General features: G+C 38.6%; 1 protein-coding gene across 4 annotated transcripts in view; it reads right to left on the bottom strand.

Moving 5' to 3' along the window:
• Window positions 1-1,946: 1,946 nt before the first annotated feature.
• The window catches only part of itprid2 (ITPR interacting domain containing 2), an 81,211-nt gene continuing 63,608 nt past the window's right edge, over window positions 1,947-19,549 (bottom strand). For all 4 annotated transcript variants that reach the window (XM_046843595.1, XM_046843596.1, XM_046843597.1 and 1 more), the window contains 12 exons: window positions 18,394-19,037; window positions 18,054-18,111; window positions 16,912-17,000; window positions 14,283-15,962; window positions 13,791-13,865; window positions 11,620-11,735; window positions 10,034-10,178; window positions 9,561-9,626; window positions 8,934-9,203; window positions 7,298-7,435; window positions 4,650-4,770; window positions 1,947-4,194 (listed from right to left, as the gene is read on the bottom strand). In XM_046843595.1, coding sequence (XP_046699551.1) covers window positions 4,663-4,770; window positions 7,298-7,435; window positions 8,934-9,203; window positions 9,561-9,626; window positions 10,034-10,178; window positions 11,620-11,735; window positions 13,791-13,865; window positions 14,283-15,962; window positions 16,912-17,000; window positions 18,054-18,111; window positions 18,394-19,037 — 3,389 coding nt within the window. In that variant the 3' untranslated portion in view covers window positions 1,947-4,194; window positions 4,650-4,662. The remainder of the gene's footprint in view (window positions 4,195-4,649; window positions 4,771-7,297; window positions 7,436-8,933; window positions 9,204-9,560; window positions 9,627-10,033; window positions 10,179-11,619; window positions 11,736-13,790; window positions 13,866-14,282; window positions 15,963-16,911; window positions 17,001-18,053; window positions 18,112-18,393; window positions 19,038-19,549) is intronic.

The raw sequence follows: 19,549 nt of genomic DNA, 5'->3' as shown, positions 1-19,549 counted from the left end.
CACTCTCCTGGTAAACATGGTAATTTTCTTCATCTAACCATCATACGACAGAATAACACCGCACTACATTTACACTACTCACACAAAAAAGTGTTGCTGATAACCACAGGCTAATCCAGTGTATTTGATTGCACAAAATCATGTTGTTTATATCAAATACTGCAACTGAAACAGCCGCTATTTTGGCAAGCTTGTATCACTTCATGTCCGGAAGCCTTACACAAAAGGCCAACATTACATCCCAGAGGCACTTATTTATTTACCCACAATCCCACAAACAGGTCTAACAATGACTGCTCGTGCTTGAGGAGCCATGTTTCCATGGAAATGGCTGGCTGTATTGGGTTTCAATGGCGTGGAATTATTTTTAGATGTGAAGTCGTGTGTATTATTTCCCCTACTGTGATTTAGATAAGATAAATTGGAGCTCTTAGTTGCCATATCAGATACACTGCATGCGTAACACATTCAAAGCATTTAATTGAGATGATTTAATTACATGTAATTACTACAAAATAAACATGCTTATTTGTTGATCCAGTCACCAATAGGACAAAAGCATGTGGTAATCCTTTCAAATCACAGCAATCTGATTCATTATTTCAGCAATTGTTTGGAATATAGCTGTCAGGATTTATTTCTCAATTGTGATACAACATAAAATCTGTAAAGCTTAGTTTGGGATTAAATGTTTTTTCTTTCTTTTTTTCTTCTTTATACAAATAGCATCATTGGCAGCAATCACAACCAATGCATATAACCTTTCAAGTTATATTTATTATTTAGTTTTTTTTATCAGCTCATTTGACTGATTACTTGAATTTAATAAAAAGGAAACCCAAACCTCACTAACTCAAACAAGTGGCGAAACTTACTTCACAGTAAAAACAAGAATTTATTGCTCGGGCAGAATATACTTCAATTTTTCCTTTTAATTTTGAAAATATTTTGCATAGGAATGAGATGCTTGGTTGTGGTCAGATGACACACCTCTTCCAGTCCCCAGATTATTCACAGAAATGCCTTTGAGATATTCTGAGAACAAGATTTATCTGCTTGGGTAGAGAAAGTTTAGCAGACCCCTTTGCTTGACGGTGCGGGGCTCAAATACACCCGGTTGTGGTGAAGAACCAACCTCCTGAATGTGTGGATCTTGGGATCAGAAACCCCTTAAGTTTTGCTATATGGCTTAGGCGTCATATTGCCCCGTTGGGCATGAGAAGCATGGACTTGGGCATATGAACCCCCATGTTTTAATAGATGAAGTCCTGGGTTGGGCATTAAATACACCCATTGGGAATGAATATCTACCTCTTGGGAGATCAGAAGCTTGGGCTTACCCAGATGAAGGTCTTGTTTGGGCATCAAATACCCCTGTTGGAAATGAGAATCTACCTCTTAGAAGTTTAGAAGTTTGGGCTGATGACCCCACATGCTTTGCCAGATAAAGGTCTTGTTTGTACACCGGCTATAATAAACACAGATTTGAGACGCTTGGGTATAGCCAGATAAATCCCCCTTTAATGAAAAATGACCCGATTTGGGCATCAAATACCCTCAGAGGACGCTTGGAGTTGCTTTGAGGGAAACTTCATCTACCCCTGTTAGGAATTAAAGGTTCAAGAAACTGTATTAAAGTACACTAGAGTGCCTTAGATAAACATTTGCCTAAAACATTAATCAATTATCATTATTTTCCAATTAGTAAAAATAAAAAAATTCTAGCCAAGTGATTTTTTCCCTTGAATCTACAATATTAATATAGATAACTAATAAGAGTGATCTGCATAATAAGTACCAAGTATTAATTATTTGCACTCGATAAAACTATTTTCATAAATATATATTTAAAAAACTTATTAAAAAAGGACAATCATTTGAATCACTTTTAAAGCAGAATACAAATAAACGTGAGCAAAAACATTCAATAAACCACAAGTCATCTATATATTCAAAATAAATAAATCTTTATTAATGATTTGCTTTAGAAATAAATTCCTCATGCATCCCAAATGACAAGTTAACATGTCCCTTAAAAATGTAGTCATGTAAATCAGTTATTACACATCATTAGAACAAAAGGTCAACTATGAAAATCGCCTGCCTCGTCGCTTACGCGAGGCTCGGAAGTCATTTGTCTAACACTTGAAACTGTTTACTTGCAAAAAAAGGCACATAAGACATTCAGCACGACAGTTTAAAAAAAAAAAAGGTTTCAAATAAGCTTTTCCCCTCAACAACCTAGCGGCTGCTGTCTTTTAATTACAAAAGAAAGACGTCGGTCATAAGAGACTGGAGCAACAATTGCAGGTTTAGTGCTTGTGCTCAGAAAGCTTCATCGCTACATGTAAAGCATGTTATGGACATTAGATATAAAACTTGGAAATGTGTATGTGTGGTTACACTCATATCACCTTTCTCTATCTTTCGCTCTCCCTTTTTTATTGTATTTTTTTTCAAAGCGGCAGGCCAATAAACAGCAGTTGTGACTGGTCAGTTCAAGTGAACATATTGCACGGTTAGTACCTCACAGAGGCTGCATTAGACGACTCATAGATATGTACATAAACACACTGAAATGCTTTCACCATCACCTACGTGATCGAGTTTATCTAACTTTCACCCTACTAAAAAAGGAAAAGAAAGAAGTAAAAAAAAAAAAAAAAAAAAGGTTTTTTTTTTTCAGAATAATGGCAGCGTACCATATAAAACTCATGAAATGATTTGTAGTCTCTCTAAAGTTTGAGATGTTTTTGTAAGAAACAAACAAAAAAAAAAGGTTTGGAATACTATGACGTTTACACTCAGGTGGTGGAGATGAGCAGGTCCATTAATTATGCATTGATGTGGATGATCCTGTAAAATAGATCCAGTGCAGCAACGTGCGTTAAGGTCTTTAGAAAATCTGGACTGGTTTGGATGAGCGTTGCCATGGAGTAGTGTCTGAGGATCCAGTAGCTACAGTGTGTAAAGATAAATGTATTGATTGGATGGATAGTTTTTTAGTTTTCAGTACAGTGTATGTAAAAAGTGAAGGAATTCTTCTGTTGTAAATCCATCAGATAGGGCAGTGCAGTCCAACTACAGACTCTCAGATGAAGCCTCATTTTAAATACAGTCTTCCCACAAATGGACTGCTTGGGTGGGAGAAGCTTCCATGTGGGTATAAAAATCCCTGGAAATAAAACATTTGGAATGAACATTTTTATCTCGTGGAGCTTGGGTGGACAAAGTCTCCGCCTGGAAAGAAGACTTGCCACAAGAGATGCAGGTATCCTCCAACTGAGTGTCAGAATTCTTATTAGGTATCAAAAAAACCCAGTTGGCGATAAACATTACACTCTCTCTTGGGTGTAATACATTTAGGCTTGAAAACATTTTGGGCTCTGGATGTTTGGGCTTTGACATCAATCACCACTAGTTGGACATAAAAATCCCGGTAATAGTTGTAAGATGTTTGGACTTTGCCAGATGAAGCCCCTGGACTTGTTTGAAGAATCCATTGAGTAAACACAAGCATGGCTCACTGAGAATGAGAATCCCATAGTTGAGTATAAGCAGATTGGTCCTTGGGCATTAGAACACTCCCAGTTTTCACAAGATTTCACCTCCTGGGTGTAGACAAATGATACAGTTTGATTGTAGTCCACACTTGGGCTGATGTAGGGCTGATGGTTTGGGTGGGAGATGACTTGGCTTAGACGAGCTTGGGAGGAGATACGAGCAAATGCGTGGAAAAACCATAGAGTTGAGAAAGTAACTTTAGTACAAATTCGCAATTGAATAAATTATATAATTGTACAAATGTATAAAATGTATTAAATCTATGCTGCAGTCAGATAATTATATTTTACACTCAAATGAAGCATAGGAATGTGTTATGTTTAATGTTAGTGATTATCAAAAGGTAAAAAACAGCTTTTACACATAGCTGCTTCAAATATTCAAATGCACCGATTTATTTTGTCCGCTAGGCTTTGATTTCACATGGTGGGTGTATGAGGCCTGTAGATAGATTTTTCTGACAGGTGAAGGATTGATGATCGTCTCTGAAGCAGTAGTATAACGCTGAGGTGTTCAGAACGCTGTAGTAGAGAAGATCGCCAGGCAGACAGATGGTGTGTGTTTGAGCTGCAGTAGTGTGGGATAGACTCAAGGGGGCAGTGTTTTTCCGATTTTTGATCCACAGCACTCCTAGGCGAGAACAAAAAATGAATTATACAAAATTAGTAATACAAAAGAAATACATAGACAAAATCAGACAGTGTTCATTAGTTATAGAGTAGTTTTTGTTTTTCATATCCAATAGAGCGAATGATTTTCAGGAATTTTACGTTTGGTAAAAGCAGTATTTAACTTGTTTATTGACATACAGTATGTTATATCATATTTTTAAATGATCATGATTAAGGTATGGCTCTGGGTGAGAAACAGGATGCATATATCTGGATATCTGGATATTTGTATCGTTGTAAATGCAATGCAATAAAAATAAAAAAATATAAAAAAATTATTCTCAGGTATCATTTGACTAGAGATTGTATACAAATATGGCAGTGATTGTTATTTAATTCAGCAGATCAAGTCTAGATCATCTGTTGGGTGTCTGCCTGAGAGGCACACAGGTAGTGATTGTGAACTGCAGTCACCTAGTCTCCATTGTCATGGTGCCGGCTTTTGTGTCGCTACGGGAGCTCTCTGTGGCAACACAGCTGAGAGTAGCTCATTGACAATCTCCTTTCTGATCTCATCTGTGAGACTCTGTTTAATCTGAAAATAAGGGGGGGGAAAAGAAACATGAAAATCCAACAGTGGGTACACAAAATAAAAACCACTCGCAAAATGATGTTTAATATACACCAAATGAGTCATTTTCTCATTAAAATAGAAATAAAATGTCACGCAAAATTATTTATGTAAATATTTTAGTGGCGTGACTCATGCACACTTGTTTCTTTATAAAATCTCAGGAGTTCTGGTGGACCTGCAATGCTGTAGGTCAGGGGTCTTCAAACCTTTTACTGTCATTGCCCCAATTTAGAGAGGGGTGGATTTTTTACTCCCCACCTGTCCTTAATCACCCTAAAAAATGGTAATGAAATACTTCATGTTACAAAATGTCTAATTTATCGAAGTATAAAGTTCTGAATCAATAACATTAAATAGCATCAAGTTCAAAAATAGTGAAAATAAAAGTGGAGTTGCATTAGGTACCCTAACTCATGTTGTTTTGATTTACTTGCAATAATTAACTAATTGTTTGTGATTGCTTTAAATGTATGAATTTTATTTTTAATAGAGAAAATCATAATTGAAGATTAATGAAGAACCCCCAAAAAATTACAGAAATCCTGCCGTTCATTATACCCCACCGGTCATGTCTTTATTCACCACTAGAGGGCCACACTTTGGCAACCAATGGTGTAGGTCCATGTCGAGCTTAGCTCCTGCCTATCTTATTTAAAAATAGAATTTTACAGCACATTTTCATCAAATCCAGCCTGAATTTTCTAAGATATCAGAGACCTTTTAGAGCAATTAGGAGTTATCGAAATCTTAGATCTTCAACACTAAGACTTAAACATCTCCTGCTCAGGATTCTACATCCATAGTAAGTAACGGATGCCATGGTATTGAAATCAGACATTTTCTCTTCAATAAAAAAGATATATATATATATATATATATATATATATATATATATATATATATATATAGGCATTATCAGGTCTGAAACAAAAGCAAAGTTCTTCTCGTTGATCATCTTTGGTTACTCCCAAGATAATGCCTCCTCCGTGCACAGGCCATGAAGGATCACAGAATAGTTTGATGAGTATGTAAATCACATATGGTGGTATTTCTGCTTTCCCACATCCACAAAAACATATTTAAACACTTAACGGAAGGATTGGGAGTGATTTTTAGACAGGACTCTTTCCCCTTATCACCTTAACACCAGCGGACGAAATATCACTTGGAGGAACGGTGTTTATCGCTCCAAGACCATGTTCCAGAGATGTGCGGAATCAGTGCCAATGTACACTGAACTGGACTCTTTCTGGCAGCTCATGTTGGCCCAGCACCTTCCTATGTTGGTTTTGCTTTATGATGTTACTCATCCATAAATGAGAGAGAAATGAGGACTTCTGTATTTAAAAATATATGACGAGAAAAACGAAAACAGAAACCGCAACCACGGACTATGGGATCATTTCACACACACGTATATTATTTCACAACACCATTAAGTGACATCACTTTCCTTTGCGTTATGCCAGCAACCTGCAGCTATAAAACTGCCTTATTCCAGCTTCACCCACCCCAATACTTAAGAACATTTCACAAACTGAGCCAAAGTCATAAATCAGCTCAAGTGTCATTTTCCCAGCCAAACCAGTCAGAATGTTCCAGTGTCACTTCAGCGGTTGGTAAAAGACAGGAGAACATTGCATGTGGTGCCAAGAACAAAGTAAAAAGAAAAACACTGGCTACTGTTGACTTTCGTTCTGAAATGACGTGAAAAATATTTCTTTCCAGGAGGTTTTAAACTAATTAAGTGCAATTCCATTTTTTTCAGTGAACTGACAAGGCCAGTGACTTCTTACTCTATCTGCACTAGGGGTCCACCGAGTAACCGGGCCGATTTGTTTGACATTTTTAAATGAATTGGCATCGCCCGATTGTGCTATAAATCAGGCCGATTATTAAGCAGGCGCATGCGACTTAACAAACCGTCCGTGTGCGTTCTGTGCTTGCGTGAGAAAACATAACTCTCTCATATCAGCAGGTGGCAGGAGTGTGTTTACGGCATCCAAACATTGAAACCAGAAGAGTTAAAAGTGTAAATATCTTTACACTGAAAACTGCCACGATCATTACTAATGGATTCGTGTAGTTTTTGGATTATAAATTGCAAGGACAAGTGGAAAGAATGCAAGTTCGCTAGTTTTTTTTTTTACGTGTGCTCATTCGCTCATTAGCCAATCGGAATTCTCTTTCTTGCCATTAAGTTCTTATCCTTCGATCGTAATCTAGTCTCTATATTTTATTGGTTAAATATGATGCTTTTGGAAAGAGATTGAGAATTACATTTGAAGAGATAATGATGGTAATTTCTTTAAATGTTAGATTTAATTAGATGACGGTGGAAATCATCCAAAAAAATAAATCAGCATCAAATTTTGGCTTTCGGCTGCCTTGATTTCTAAATATCAGCATCAAACCCTATATCGGTCAACCTCTAATCTGCACAGCCATGAGGAAAGCCTGAGGGGATATGTCACATTTGTGCAGTCACCTGCTGGATGATTTGTTGCATATGAGCACTTTCACAAGCTTCATCTTCTCTTCCACCTCTTCTGTCTTCCTGAAATGAACGCCCTTCAGCATGATGGTCCTGGTCCAAGACTCTGTGTGTTGATTTCTGAGCCGTGACCTAAACGAAAAGAGTCGGACAAAATGCACGCAAAAGAATGTGAGAATTTAGATTTTAAAATATTTTTCCTTTATAACCCTCACCTCCCATCACCAAAAACCCCCATGATGACCAATCCTTATGTACTTATAATTCTAATCATTCTAGAATCTGGACCCAAATCAGCATCTTCATTATACCCTATATGGAAAAAAGTATTGGGACACCAGAATGTTTCAGCCATATGTGGTTCTTTCCCGAACTGTTATCGCAAAGATGAAGGCACACAATTGTGAAGGACGTCTCTGGATACCGTAGCATGAAATTTTCCCTTTACTTGAACTTGGAGACCCAAACGTGTTCCAGCATGAACATACCCCTGTGACAAAACTAGCTCCATGAAGATATGCTCTGCATGAGTTGGAGTGGAAGCTCTTCTGCTATAGAGCTCTGACCTCAACCCCCTTCGAACAACATTGGGATGAATGTGAACGCTGACCTCCTCACCTTCTCACCTACATCAGTACCTGACTTTATTTACACCCTTGTGTGTGAATGAGCACAAATCTCCTTAATCACACTCCAAAATCTAGTGGAACATCTTCTTAGAAGAGTGGAGGGAATTATAAGAGCAAATTGAGACTAAATGTGGAAGGTGATGCTCAAAAAAAGCACATACCATACTTATGACCAGGTGTCCGCAAACTTTTGCCAATATAGTGTATATTATATTTATAGAGAACTGTTATCTTGGCCCCTAGTCATCCAAAACATCAAATGGTTACAAATTATTTATGATTTATCATGGCCGTAGCCCCAATATTCCAAGACCCTTACACTCATGGGCTCCTACTCAATGCACCTCTCCTCCTCATGAACCCTCCTTTACATGATTTCTTATGCCATTGATTGCTCATCCTAGTTCCCAGTCATTCTTCAAAGAACTCACCTAACGAATTCTAATTTGAGTGATTAATCACCCCTATTAACCCTCATCTTAACAACTCCTTCCCACGTTCAGTGGTTAAGGCTCTGGTCCAGGTCCCAGAATTGCCAAGCGGCCACTTTTGGGCCCTTAAACAAGGCCCTTAACCCTCTGTGCTCTGAGGGCACTGACCTTCACTTTGCTGTAAAGTACATGACAAGTAAAAAGCCGACCTCTTGTCCTGTTATACCCCCCCGAGTTCTAATTCCATGACCCAAATCCCTTGTAAAAACCTGTCCTCGAGATTGTCTCAATCCAAGTGACCCCTAGTCCTTGTTACTGCTTATCTTCATTTCATGTCATCCTTGTGAGCCCTAATCTTCATAACCTCACATATATGTTAACCCTTTTGTTAATCGTTGGAACCCCTTTTCCTAGTGACCTGCCATTAGTGGGAACACTTGTCCACCTTCGTCCTCAGGAACCCTTGTCCTCATACACTTTTGTCATTGTGACCCCTCTGCTTTTCTTGTGTACAGCTGTACTAACTGCCGGGAAAATAAAATTAGTATCAATTATTTTTCAACCCCTGACCTCGAATAGACTCGAACTCGTGCTTGGCGGCGTTGTTCGCTCCTGGCTCTCTGCTCTTGATCTCGCAGGGATGGAAGGAGTTAAGCTGACTGTTGAGCGATAAACTTCTCTTCTCCTTGACGGCGACGAGCTGAGGTCACTAAGGTTGCGGGATCGCACCGGACTTGCTGACCTCGACGAGTGAGCCGAAGTCGGTGTCTCGACTGCACCAGAGCCATCATAGCTCAGCTCCGACTGCAGATACATCTGCTCCCGCAAGAGATCGCTTACCTGGAATAAAAATGTATGCAACAATAGAGCTTTTACTATTGACTTAATAGGAAATCAAGCTTCATCTTAAATTTACTTTATTCGTAATCCAGTTTTATGTGTGTATTATGCACTGACCAAAATTATGACATCATAACATTATGATCGGTGAGTAAATAACACTAATTATCTCTTCATCATGGCACCCATTAGTGGGTGGATTTATTAGGCAGCAAGTGAACATTTTGTCCTCAATGTTGACGTGTTAGAAGCAGGAAATATTGGCAAGTGTTTTGAGCAAATTTGACAAGAACCATATTGTGATGGAATAAACAAACAAAAAATCCTGTGTCTGTACGTGAGCACATGCCCCCTCACCGGCTCTGTAGCTCTGAGTGCAGAAGAACTGGATAGACTGTCCATGCTCTGACCACGAGACATGTCCTATAGATGAAAACACAAAACTTGTACATTGGAATGTAATAATGAAAGAGCGAAGCATGTTTTCACTTTCACGGTTGACTTGCTTTTTTTCTGGCTGTCCTAGAATCTTTTAGATCTTTAAGAACGGTAACAAGACTGAGCACAAAAGAGCTAATATTGCAGAATGAGGTGGAGTATATGCTATATTTGACATCTGGATTAATAAATATTACATTTTGATTCCAGACTGGAATAAGTGTTTTTTGGTGATTCCTAATAAAAACATCTAATTACAATAAAATCAATGTAGTTCCAGAATTGGTGGAATAACTGTGCTATTATTCCGGAAGGTCATTTAAAAAAAATATTGTTAGGTTTGTCTCCCTGCTAGCGGTACATGGATCACAGTGTTGTTGAAGTATACTGACCAGCGGATGGCGGTAGAGGCGACTGCTGCGAGCCGAGTGAAACTGATCGTCCAGAGTGAGGAGTCGATCCTCCAGCTGTATCTCCAACTCCTGCAGCTCCTGGCGAACAGCGACACGGAGCCTCTGCAGCTGTTCTGCCTCTCGCCTAACACACACACACACACACACACACACACACACACACACACACACACACACACACACGAATTACAATACAAATATAATACAATTATTAAATATTAATATTCAAATAATTAAAATGTCATAAGTAAATCTACATTAGTAACAATATTAATGTTACTAATATAGAAACATCCATACATTCACTTTATAGTAATATATTTATCAAAAATGTTCTTTATACGTTATATGTTTTTTAATAATTTGCCATTATTTAGGACATACATTTCTATTGTTCTTAATAATATTAAAATTCATAAATAAAAGTGTAGTTACTTATATAATAGGACACCCAGACTGCTTCTCAAGAAACAACGAAAGCGTAATATTTAAACAAATCTGTTTCTCGAGAAACAGGAGGACGTGCTGAACGAGCTTCGTTTCCTTCACCTGTGAAAGTCGTGCGAGTCTTGAACTTTCACAACCTTAGAAAGGTTCCACCTCTTCCGGCTTCACTGAAACGCTCTATTTTTTTTTTCTTTGTCTTGACTTGTACAACTCTACAGATTTTACAATAGGTTTAAAACTGAAGCATGCTGCAGCTACTCATCAAGATTGGACCCAAGGCATTGGACTTTGGTTCTAAAGGTCATGAGTTCAGATCCCAGCTGCCTACTGGGACCCTAAGCAAGGCCCTTAATCCCATTGATGGATTTCAACTCATGAATTTCAGATCCAAAGTCCAATGTCTTAACCACTAAGCTACCACCTTTGCAGTCACTGTTGGGCCCCTGAGCAAGGCCCTCAACCTTTAGCTGCTCAGATATATAAATGAGATAATTGTAAGTCGCTCTGAATAAGGACATCTGGAATATAACGTATATGTTAATGGAAAAATTATTTGCAGTTACAGCTTTATAGGATCGTTACTTATTTCATTGTTGACCCATCAACTATGCAAATTTCTTATTGTCTACAAAATGGTGAAATAAAACCAAATACAGGATAGTAAAACCCCCATATCCAGTTACCATTTTTTCACTTTTCTCTCAGTTGGACATGACCTGAAAATAATCTAAAAGTCAGAAAGTACACTTAAGAATTTACATTACATTACTTTTAGAGAATTTGTTCCGAAAACACTGAATAGAAAATGTAGAATATACACTGAACATTCAGAATTTACATTACACTTTGTTCTGGTTAATGTGATGCAATGCAATGGGGCTCCATCATGGATGTTAATCATCCCTTTGTCCAGAGTCTCCACACTGCACGTAATAATCCCTTCGACTAATGATACACCGATCAACTGCTCCCATGTCCGAAGATCTGCAACATTCAGCTTCTAGGTAATGTGGCATGGTGCTTAATTTTTCCAAAAGTATTCAACCAGATGAGACCTGTCTGGTGTGTGATGCTTCAATAAACCTGAGTCAGTACATGGTACAGTGGTATATCCTCACCTCTCATCAGGACCGAGGAACTGATAAACCATAGACTGCTGCCTCATCAGCGCCAGCTCAAGGTCCATCATCTGAGTCCGGAAAACGTTCAGGTTCCTCCGCCGCCTCTGCAGCTCCTACGGCGAGCGAGAAGGAACAAATGATGATAGAGTTTATATACATTGGGATAACAACATTCCTAACAACAATATAAACGGATGCTTTATTCTGTCAGAATTCTGACCCAAAGAGTCTGAGCCTTTACCTCACTGATGAGCAGGTTTATTTGATGAGCAGGAGTATTTGATTAAATTTACATTTTTTTTCATGCAATACACATGCAAAACATATGATTACTTACATAAGCCTAAACCTACTACTGCATATTCAACCATGGCCAATACATTCAAAACATACGTAACCCAATAAGGGGGAAAATGTGCAAGTGGGTTCAAATGACATTAAATAAATGCCGTTTAAAAGATAAAGAGGTCTTCTGTGTCATTTTTAGGATGATAAGACCAAATTTAAGACCAATTCAGGACCAATATTCTTAAAATACTGCAAATAAATAACTCAGAACAAAAGAACAAGTAAGCATACATTCTAACAAGGTGATAATGAAAACAGAAGAGGAAAACACAACTGAATAAAATATAAGACAAGAAGAATGAATAAAATAAGGAAAATAGAGCAGAAGGAAATGAGACAATAAAACAAAACTTATGAAATAGAACTGAATAGAATACGATGATAACTATATTTCGTTATTAAAACAAAAAAGGCCTGGTGCAATACTGAGACTGTCCTTAACAACGTTAATTACAGTGCATTCAGAAAGTATTTAGAGCCTTAATTTATTTTTGTATTCTAGAATATTCTACAATTATAGAACACGGTAAGTGACACATGTAAAACGCAAGAAGATATACTGTATTTTTCGGACTATAAGCCACTACTTTTTTCCTACGTTTTAAACCCCGCAGCTTAAAAACAAAGCGGCTAATTTATGAATTTTTTCTGGGTTTTTCCTGGTTTTACAAACTTCAAACCAAAAAAACTGAACCCCATAAAATAAGACCAATGAAATTACCGAAAACGAAAAAAACGCACCTCACCTGTGTTCTGAGCTGCCCGGCATCGGGAGAAAAAACGTTTTTTTTTTAAACGCACGACGATGCCAAAAGATAAACTCCCGAGAGAAATAGTTGTGAAAGGAAGGAGGAAGACAGCGAACAATGACTTTCTTAGTAGGCTACTGTTTAGATACAAGCCGTTGTAACGCGTTGAGTCTGGCTAAAGGGAGAGCTCGCTAACTCCAGTTGCAACAGAAATCATATAAGCACAGACAGGTTTCCAAAACTCGTGCTTTTTTATTTTTCTTGTCAACAGCGGTACGGGTTAGTCAAAGAAACTTAGAAATGAGCATCAGAAAATAATAAGGACATATTCCTTGGTCTCCACACATGCAGTAATACCGGAAAAATGCTCTGCCAGGCTATTCCCAAAATACCGCTATGCTTCTAAAGGAAGCGCAACATATTTCACCCGTTACACCGTGTGTAACGTGTCTTTCGTTAAAGCCTGTGTAAAGTACATTAGTGTAGACACCTGCGGCTTATAGACAGGTGCAGCTTATTTATGTTAAAAATAAAAATATTTGTAAAATTCAGTGGGTGCGGCTTATATATGGGTGCGCTTTATAGTCTGGAAATTATGGTAGGTGTTTATAGGAAACTTTGAATACAAGTCAGAAAACTAAGAAACTACGAGAAAAACAGTAGTGTGTCATGTAAAATTAGAGCAATGAACAATGGACTTTATTTATGAAATTTAACATTTAAATATGGAATAATACAAAAATACATAAGTTCTAGAAGTGTATAAATGGATATACCACAGAAAAAATTACTGTGAAAAATGTATTATAATACTAATGAGGATTATTATATTGCAAAGTTCTATGCAAGTCCGTAGTATTTAGTAACTACAGAAAAGGAAGCAGCAAATACAACACACACTGTAACAATATTAAATTGTTAGATGTATTTAACGACATCTGAATTTAGTATCCCGGAAATGCGCAATATGTCACATGGCAAATTCCAGATCACTTGCTATTACTAAACTGTTAGAAGAACTGCTTCAAACCAAACCTGAACGAAACAAAAGCAATTAAAGATCATCAATACCTCATATTGTGGTTGGACAACCTGGTGTGGACTGTGAACCCTCGAGGGTGTGTCATCACGTTGCTCGGAACCGTTCTGCCAAACAGTCATAAAAAAAAAAAAAAAAAAAAAAAAAAAAAAAAAAATGAGAAAGAAAAACGAGATCAGCTAGATGTCACGCACGTATGAAACAGGTCTGGACTTCACACAAAGATATGCTGAGTCAGCCTTATTGTTTGCTTTTAGGGAGAGACGATCAGTGAAACCAGAAACTTCCTGACTTGGGCCTGCTGGAGAAATAACACCGCTAATCAGAGTCTGCAAATCTAAAGTCAATAGTGCTCTATGTGACAAGCTGGACAGTTAACATACATATTGTTAGAGGCTGGTCAAATTTTTGAGAGAAGATTTAATTAGAAAATTAAATGCTGCCAAAGTTTAAATTGTGGTTTTATTTAGGCAAAAAAACAAAAACAAAACAAAAAAAGGGAGCACCTTCACAAAAATTCTCACCTGGCCAAAACTCTGGACAGTGCCTCTAATTTCATGCAGGACACGACGCAGCTGCATTTCTGTACTGCTCATAGCCGGCGGAGGAGTTGGGGTGTCAGACTGGAACGAAGATGACAATGGGGCAGGCGAAGTGTGGAATGGAGAATTACAATGATGTCCATAGAGCATAGTGGATTGATAAGCTGTTTGACCATAGGCCAGGCTACAGGGTGCACTGCAGGAGTGAGGAAGAGGCACTTGGGGGTTGAAAGGATTTGCCTGCTGGTGCAGGTTGTAAGTGGAACCGTAAGAGTTAGTAAGAGGAGGAGACTGGAAGGACGTTAAGGGATTGTAAGGCATGTTTGGAGGGTGGGTATAAGCCATATTCTGTTGAGGGAAAGATGGACCATGAGGAGGTGTGTATAAAGGGTGAGAAAGTGGTGCGTTCAGTGACTGATGATAATGTGGATACAAGCCACTCTGTGTGTAAGGGCCGGGGCTGTGGATAGGGCTATAACTGTGACTTGGGGGATTAACTGCAACAGGTTTTTGGTGAGAGGAGCCAAACGATCCGCGAAATTGAGGAAGTTCTTGCTGAATGTGCCTTGGAATGGCAGGAAATGGTATCCCGGTGTGCTGGGTGAGATCAGGGACACTGTTAGTGCTCCAAACAGGAGCTTCTGATATACGCCGCAAGGGCCAATCAGCAGGGATGCTGTAGAGTGAGCTTGTCGACCGAGTCAAATGCTGAGGTACATTCATGGGGTACGGAGGCACACCTATGCCGTCTAACTCTACTTCTGAATTTAAGTTGATCGAGTCTCCGTGAACAAAATCAGACTGAGATCTGACATGAGATTTGCTGATTTCTTCGGCAACACTGGATGCGACCTCGTCTGGTTCCTCCTCATAACGATAACTGTAGCATGGTGGAGTGCACTGTCGGACGGAGCCCTGGCCCAGTTGGATGTGCACAGATGACACCACTCGGTTTGTATTTGGGAGGGAGCTGGACCTTTGAAGTGGGTTCCTCACCTGCTCATCCAGATTCTTCAGGAAGTCACTTGATCGAACCCAAACCTGTCCCCTTTGTTCCTCACATGAGGTTGTCCTCTGCTGGGTCTGACGAAGGGTACCACGGACCCTACCTGACACGCTAGGGTTCTCCTTTTCATTAACTGTGGAATCAGAAACAGTACTTGAACTTTGTCCAGGGGCAGGTACATCATCTAACACTGGTTCTATTGAATTGGAAAAGCTTGATTGCGACGATGAATTTATCTCTGTCGAGCTGTCAGAGTCCACGACCATATCTTGATCACTCACAGGGCTCGTCTCTACACTTGCATTAGATATGTTTGATACTGAAGCCAGATCTGTAGATGACTGTGGATCTGCTGACTCTACAGTGGAGCCTGATTCTCTGCTAGAGCTTTTTTCTCTCTCAGCCCCAGCAGTCTCCAGTGACTCTGGCTGTGTCTTGTCTATGATGCAATGGCTAGGCACCTGTTTTCTCACATGTTCAGGGTCTTCCTCAGCTCTGATTGGGCCAAAGAGCCCCATACTGGTCTGCACAAGTAGCTCATCATCCACTAACAGTCTTTCAAAGGCTGGGTGTTCCAGAGACTCGGGTGTTCCGGGTGAAACTGCATGAGCCGTCACAGTCATTTCGCTGTCACAGCTGTCCGAGCTGTCCTGGACCTGATACAGAAGATTAATGCTTAATGTTTTTTTTTTTTTAACCAATGTACACATTTTACAGTGCTGAAGACGTGCTACAACAAACAACACACCTACAAATATGTGATATGTCAAGCTTAATAAATGTTTAGCTACCCAACTTTTAGTCTTAAGTCCATGCAAAAAACAAAATAAAGAAAATACGACGATTTATAACAGAGGTCCCCAAACTACAGCCCAAGAGCCGTATTCCTTCTGAACAATTCCAGAGACATATTCTGAAAATTAAAGTTAAAATATAAATTTTTATTTAAATAATATCTGTATTTAATAATAAAGGTTGACTTTAAAAATAAATATTTCCCTTAATTTCCCTTTTGTTTACCGTCTAATATCCAAACCGATTTTTCTGGCTTCTGGTCTGCTGTAATTATAAGAGCGGTGCCTAGAGGCGAACCACTTATGCCATGTGCTGTTTGTTTTTACATGTGAGACAGGGCTCTGCACAGAGAGCACTATATTACATTTATCACATTTATTAACTTTATAATTATTTATATTTATTTCCTTTAGCACATTAAAAATTTTTGTAAGTAAGTAAATGTTTTGATTTCAATAACAATGAATATAAAACAATATACGTGTGTGTATATATATATATATATATATATATATATATATATATATATATATATATATATATATATATTATGATAATAAAAATCATAATAAAATCTCCACAATAATAGAAGTAGTCACTTCCATGTCATTTTCTGTTGCAGATCGACCCGCCACCCCATTAAAGAAGGGAAAAATAGAAAAACGTTTAAAGGACCGCTGTTTTATATAAAACGTATAGAATATAAGAATAACAGAATAACAATACATGTTATTTTGCACTATTTCCAGCTTGAATTATGGTGCAGTTATAAGCAGGACAACATACTGTAGGGCTACTGTCCGAACACACCTTCAGACTATTCGCTGAGCCTTCTGTTGAGGGATCCTCTGCAAAGCCGCTGCTGTCTGACTGTTGACTAGCTGTCCTAAGTAAAGGCTCTGGAAACAGAATTGTGGGGGATGGACGATAAAGCAGTGAGGCAGAGTTAATATTGCAAACAAATTTGTAAAACATGCCCTGCATGTGTAGCCCAAATAGACGCCAATAGATTATAAAGTTGTGTCTATACAAAAATAAATTCAGATTCGTTTTAATTAGGTTCACTAATCTAGGGTTTTTTCAATGGTTTTAAAGATGGTTAATCTGCACTGTAATAGCTTTTTTGCAGATTAAAAAAATAAATAAATGAAACTGCACACAATTAGCATTTACACACACACACAACACCAGAAATCAGAAATGAACAATGCCACTCAAACTGCCACAGAGTACTATGAGATCTTGGTGGTGCAGGTCTCAGGCTTGTGCTGGACAGGAAACTGACAGGAAAAGTACAATTTCAATTTTCTGGTGCAAAAACATGGAGTACGTTTTTGCAGTAGGAAAAAATTTGGATTCTACCACAAGAGGACACTCTGGATCCACTGCTCACAAACATTCCCTCGTAAGAATCTGGTAATTAGCTTGCTTTCAGGGATTGGCCCTAAACTATGTGGGAATTATTACAATGAAATCTTTGTGAAAAATGTGTATTTTAGGACAAAAAACAAAAAAACAACTAATTTGATTGTGGTCTGCTGTATATTTAGGAGCAATGTTCTTTTGACTAGGTTGTACTAATTCAAAACAGGACGAGTAACAAAATTTGTTCTTTACAAAAGTGTGTTATGTAACGCGAAAAGCTAATATAAAACTTGTGATTCAGCTGCATAATATTTGTTATTCACATTGCTGAATTAAACCACAGCAATGGTAGCTGAAGCCAGAAGTCCCAACCTCCACATATTTGGGAGTCTTTCCTCAAGTTATTTTTCCGGGATTTCTTTCTTAATGCACTGAAAATATTACTATAAAGTGTTAGGAGTTGAAAGATAAGCGATAACTTTGTTGCAGCAACAAACCAAATCTTTATACCATAAATTGAGAAATAAATTTTTAATTATTTAAGTTAAAAAAAAAATTGTGTGTTGTGCATTCAAGTAATAACTCACCACTGCCCTCTCTGGAGTGGTGAATCCCAGATCCTGGCTCATCCTCGTTACTCTGTAACTGAAATAAAAAGGCCTTGTTTAGAAAATATACACTACTGAGACCAACACATGCAAACTAAGTACATGATTACATTAAAGAATAAACAATTATTTTGTGCAACTAAGCTAACAAAAGCCACCGCTATTCTGTCCTGACCTATGAAGGAATATGTGTCCTATACACTCAATATTTATAGCTTTCAAAGGTCACAGCATTAAATTACAGCTCGAAAAGAAAAACAAAACAACAAATGCTAGCTAAGGGAATGTTTGTCTCTGAAGTTCTGAGTGTAAATATTACCTCTTCCATCTCGAAGGAGTCTCGTGGCTGGTTAAGGAGATGTGCTATGTGGGGATTAGGCGGGAAGGAGCATGGCTCTTTATCTGAAGTGGAAGAGGAGGAGACCGTCTTCTGCTTCTCTGAGATCAGACTCGATTCGGATTCAGCGATTTGACGGTCGCTCTGCTCCTTCACTAAGTCGGAAACATCCGGAATCACCTCAGGTTTTTCGCCAGCACTTGGAGACAATCGCTCTCCAGTAATAATTTTAGAGTTTTCTGCCACTGAGTCACAAACATCGACACCACACTGATTGGACTCCTCTGCTACTGTTGCGAGAGAGGAGTCCTTCCTCCTGAAAACCTTCTGCTTGAGCTCAGCATCAGAGTGAGCCTCGGAATCACCGTTTTTTATTTTCTCAGGGTCAGAGTTCGTGGTTTTGGAGTTCATGATCTCTGCCAGGGCCATGAGGTTTGGTCGGGTGATGTTCTTCTTCAGGATCTTGACTGCATTAAGGGTGGAGCCATTCCTCCGTAGTGGGGCAGGCTCTTTAGGCTCCGGCTCCTTGTGACAGAACTTTTGAAGCGGACGGCCCGAGACCTGAGAGTAGATCTCCGAGAAGACGTTAGCGACAGTGGCCAATACCTCAGTTTGACGAAAGCGGCCTACAAAACAAGAAGCAGGCATCAGGTTTTTAACATTTACAACAGAATTTGAATGAAATGTTTTTGCAAATCAACTGCAAATGCCCCAGTGCTGGACTTATTTGCTGCTGAATTTTTGCAAGAATTCCATAAAGAAACTAATGCAAGCATATGCACACATTTAGTCCAAACATTTAAGCAAAAATTATTAAACACGTTTTTTTTTTTTTTTACTTGGACATGTTTCCAGGAGATACAGAATAAACGATCCGAGCTGTCAGTAAATGAACAAGAAAGCAGCTATCTGGCTGTACAGCCATTTTCCTGTGTAAAGACTTGATGACTAAGCGTTCAGGCATGGCTCAAAGGAAGCCAAGCCAAAAGCAGACAGCGCAGAACTGAGAGAGAACTACTGGCTTCTTGATCAGCGCTCATGACACAAGCAGTCAATTCTTCTCCACGCCCCGTGTGTATTCTGAGACAGAAAGACAGATGTTATGCAAGAAAAGACAACAAGATTTTTTGGGAAAGCT

The sequence above is a fragment of the Silurus meridionalis genome, chromosome 3, assembly GCF_014805685.1.
Source record: "Silurus meridionalis isolate SWU-2019-XX chromosome 3, ASM1480568v1, whole genome shotgun sequence".
NCBI lineage: Eukaryota > Metazoa > Chordata > Actinopteri > Siluriformes > Siluridae > Silurus > Silurus meridionalis.
The sequence above is the reverse complement of the archived record's forward strand: the minus strand, read 5'-3'. Positions and strand labels throughout refer to the sequence as shown.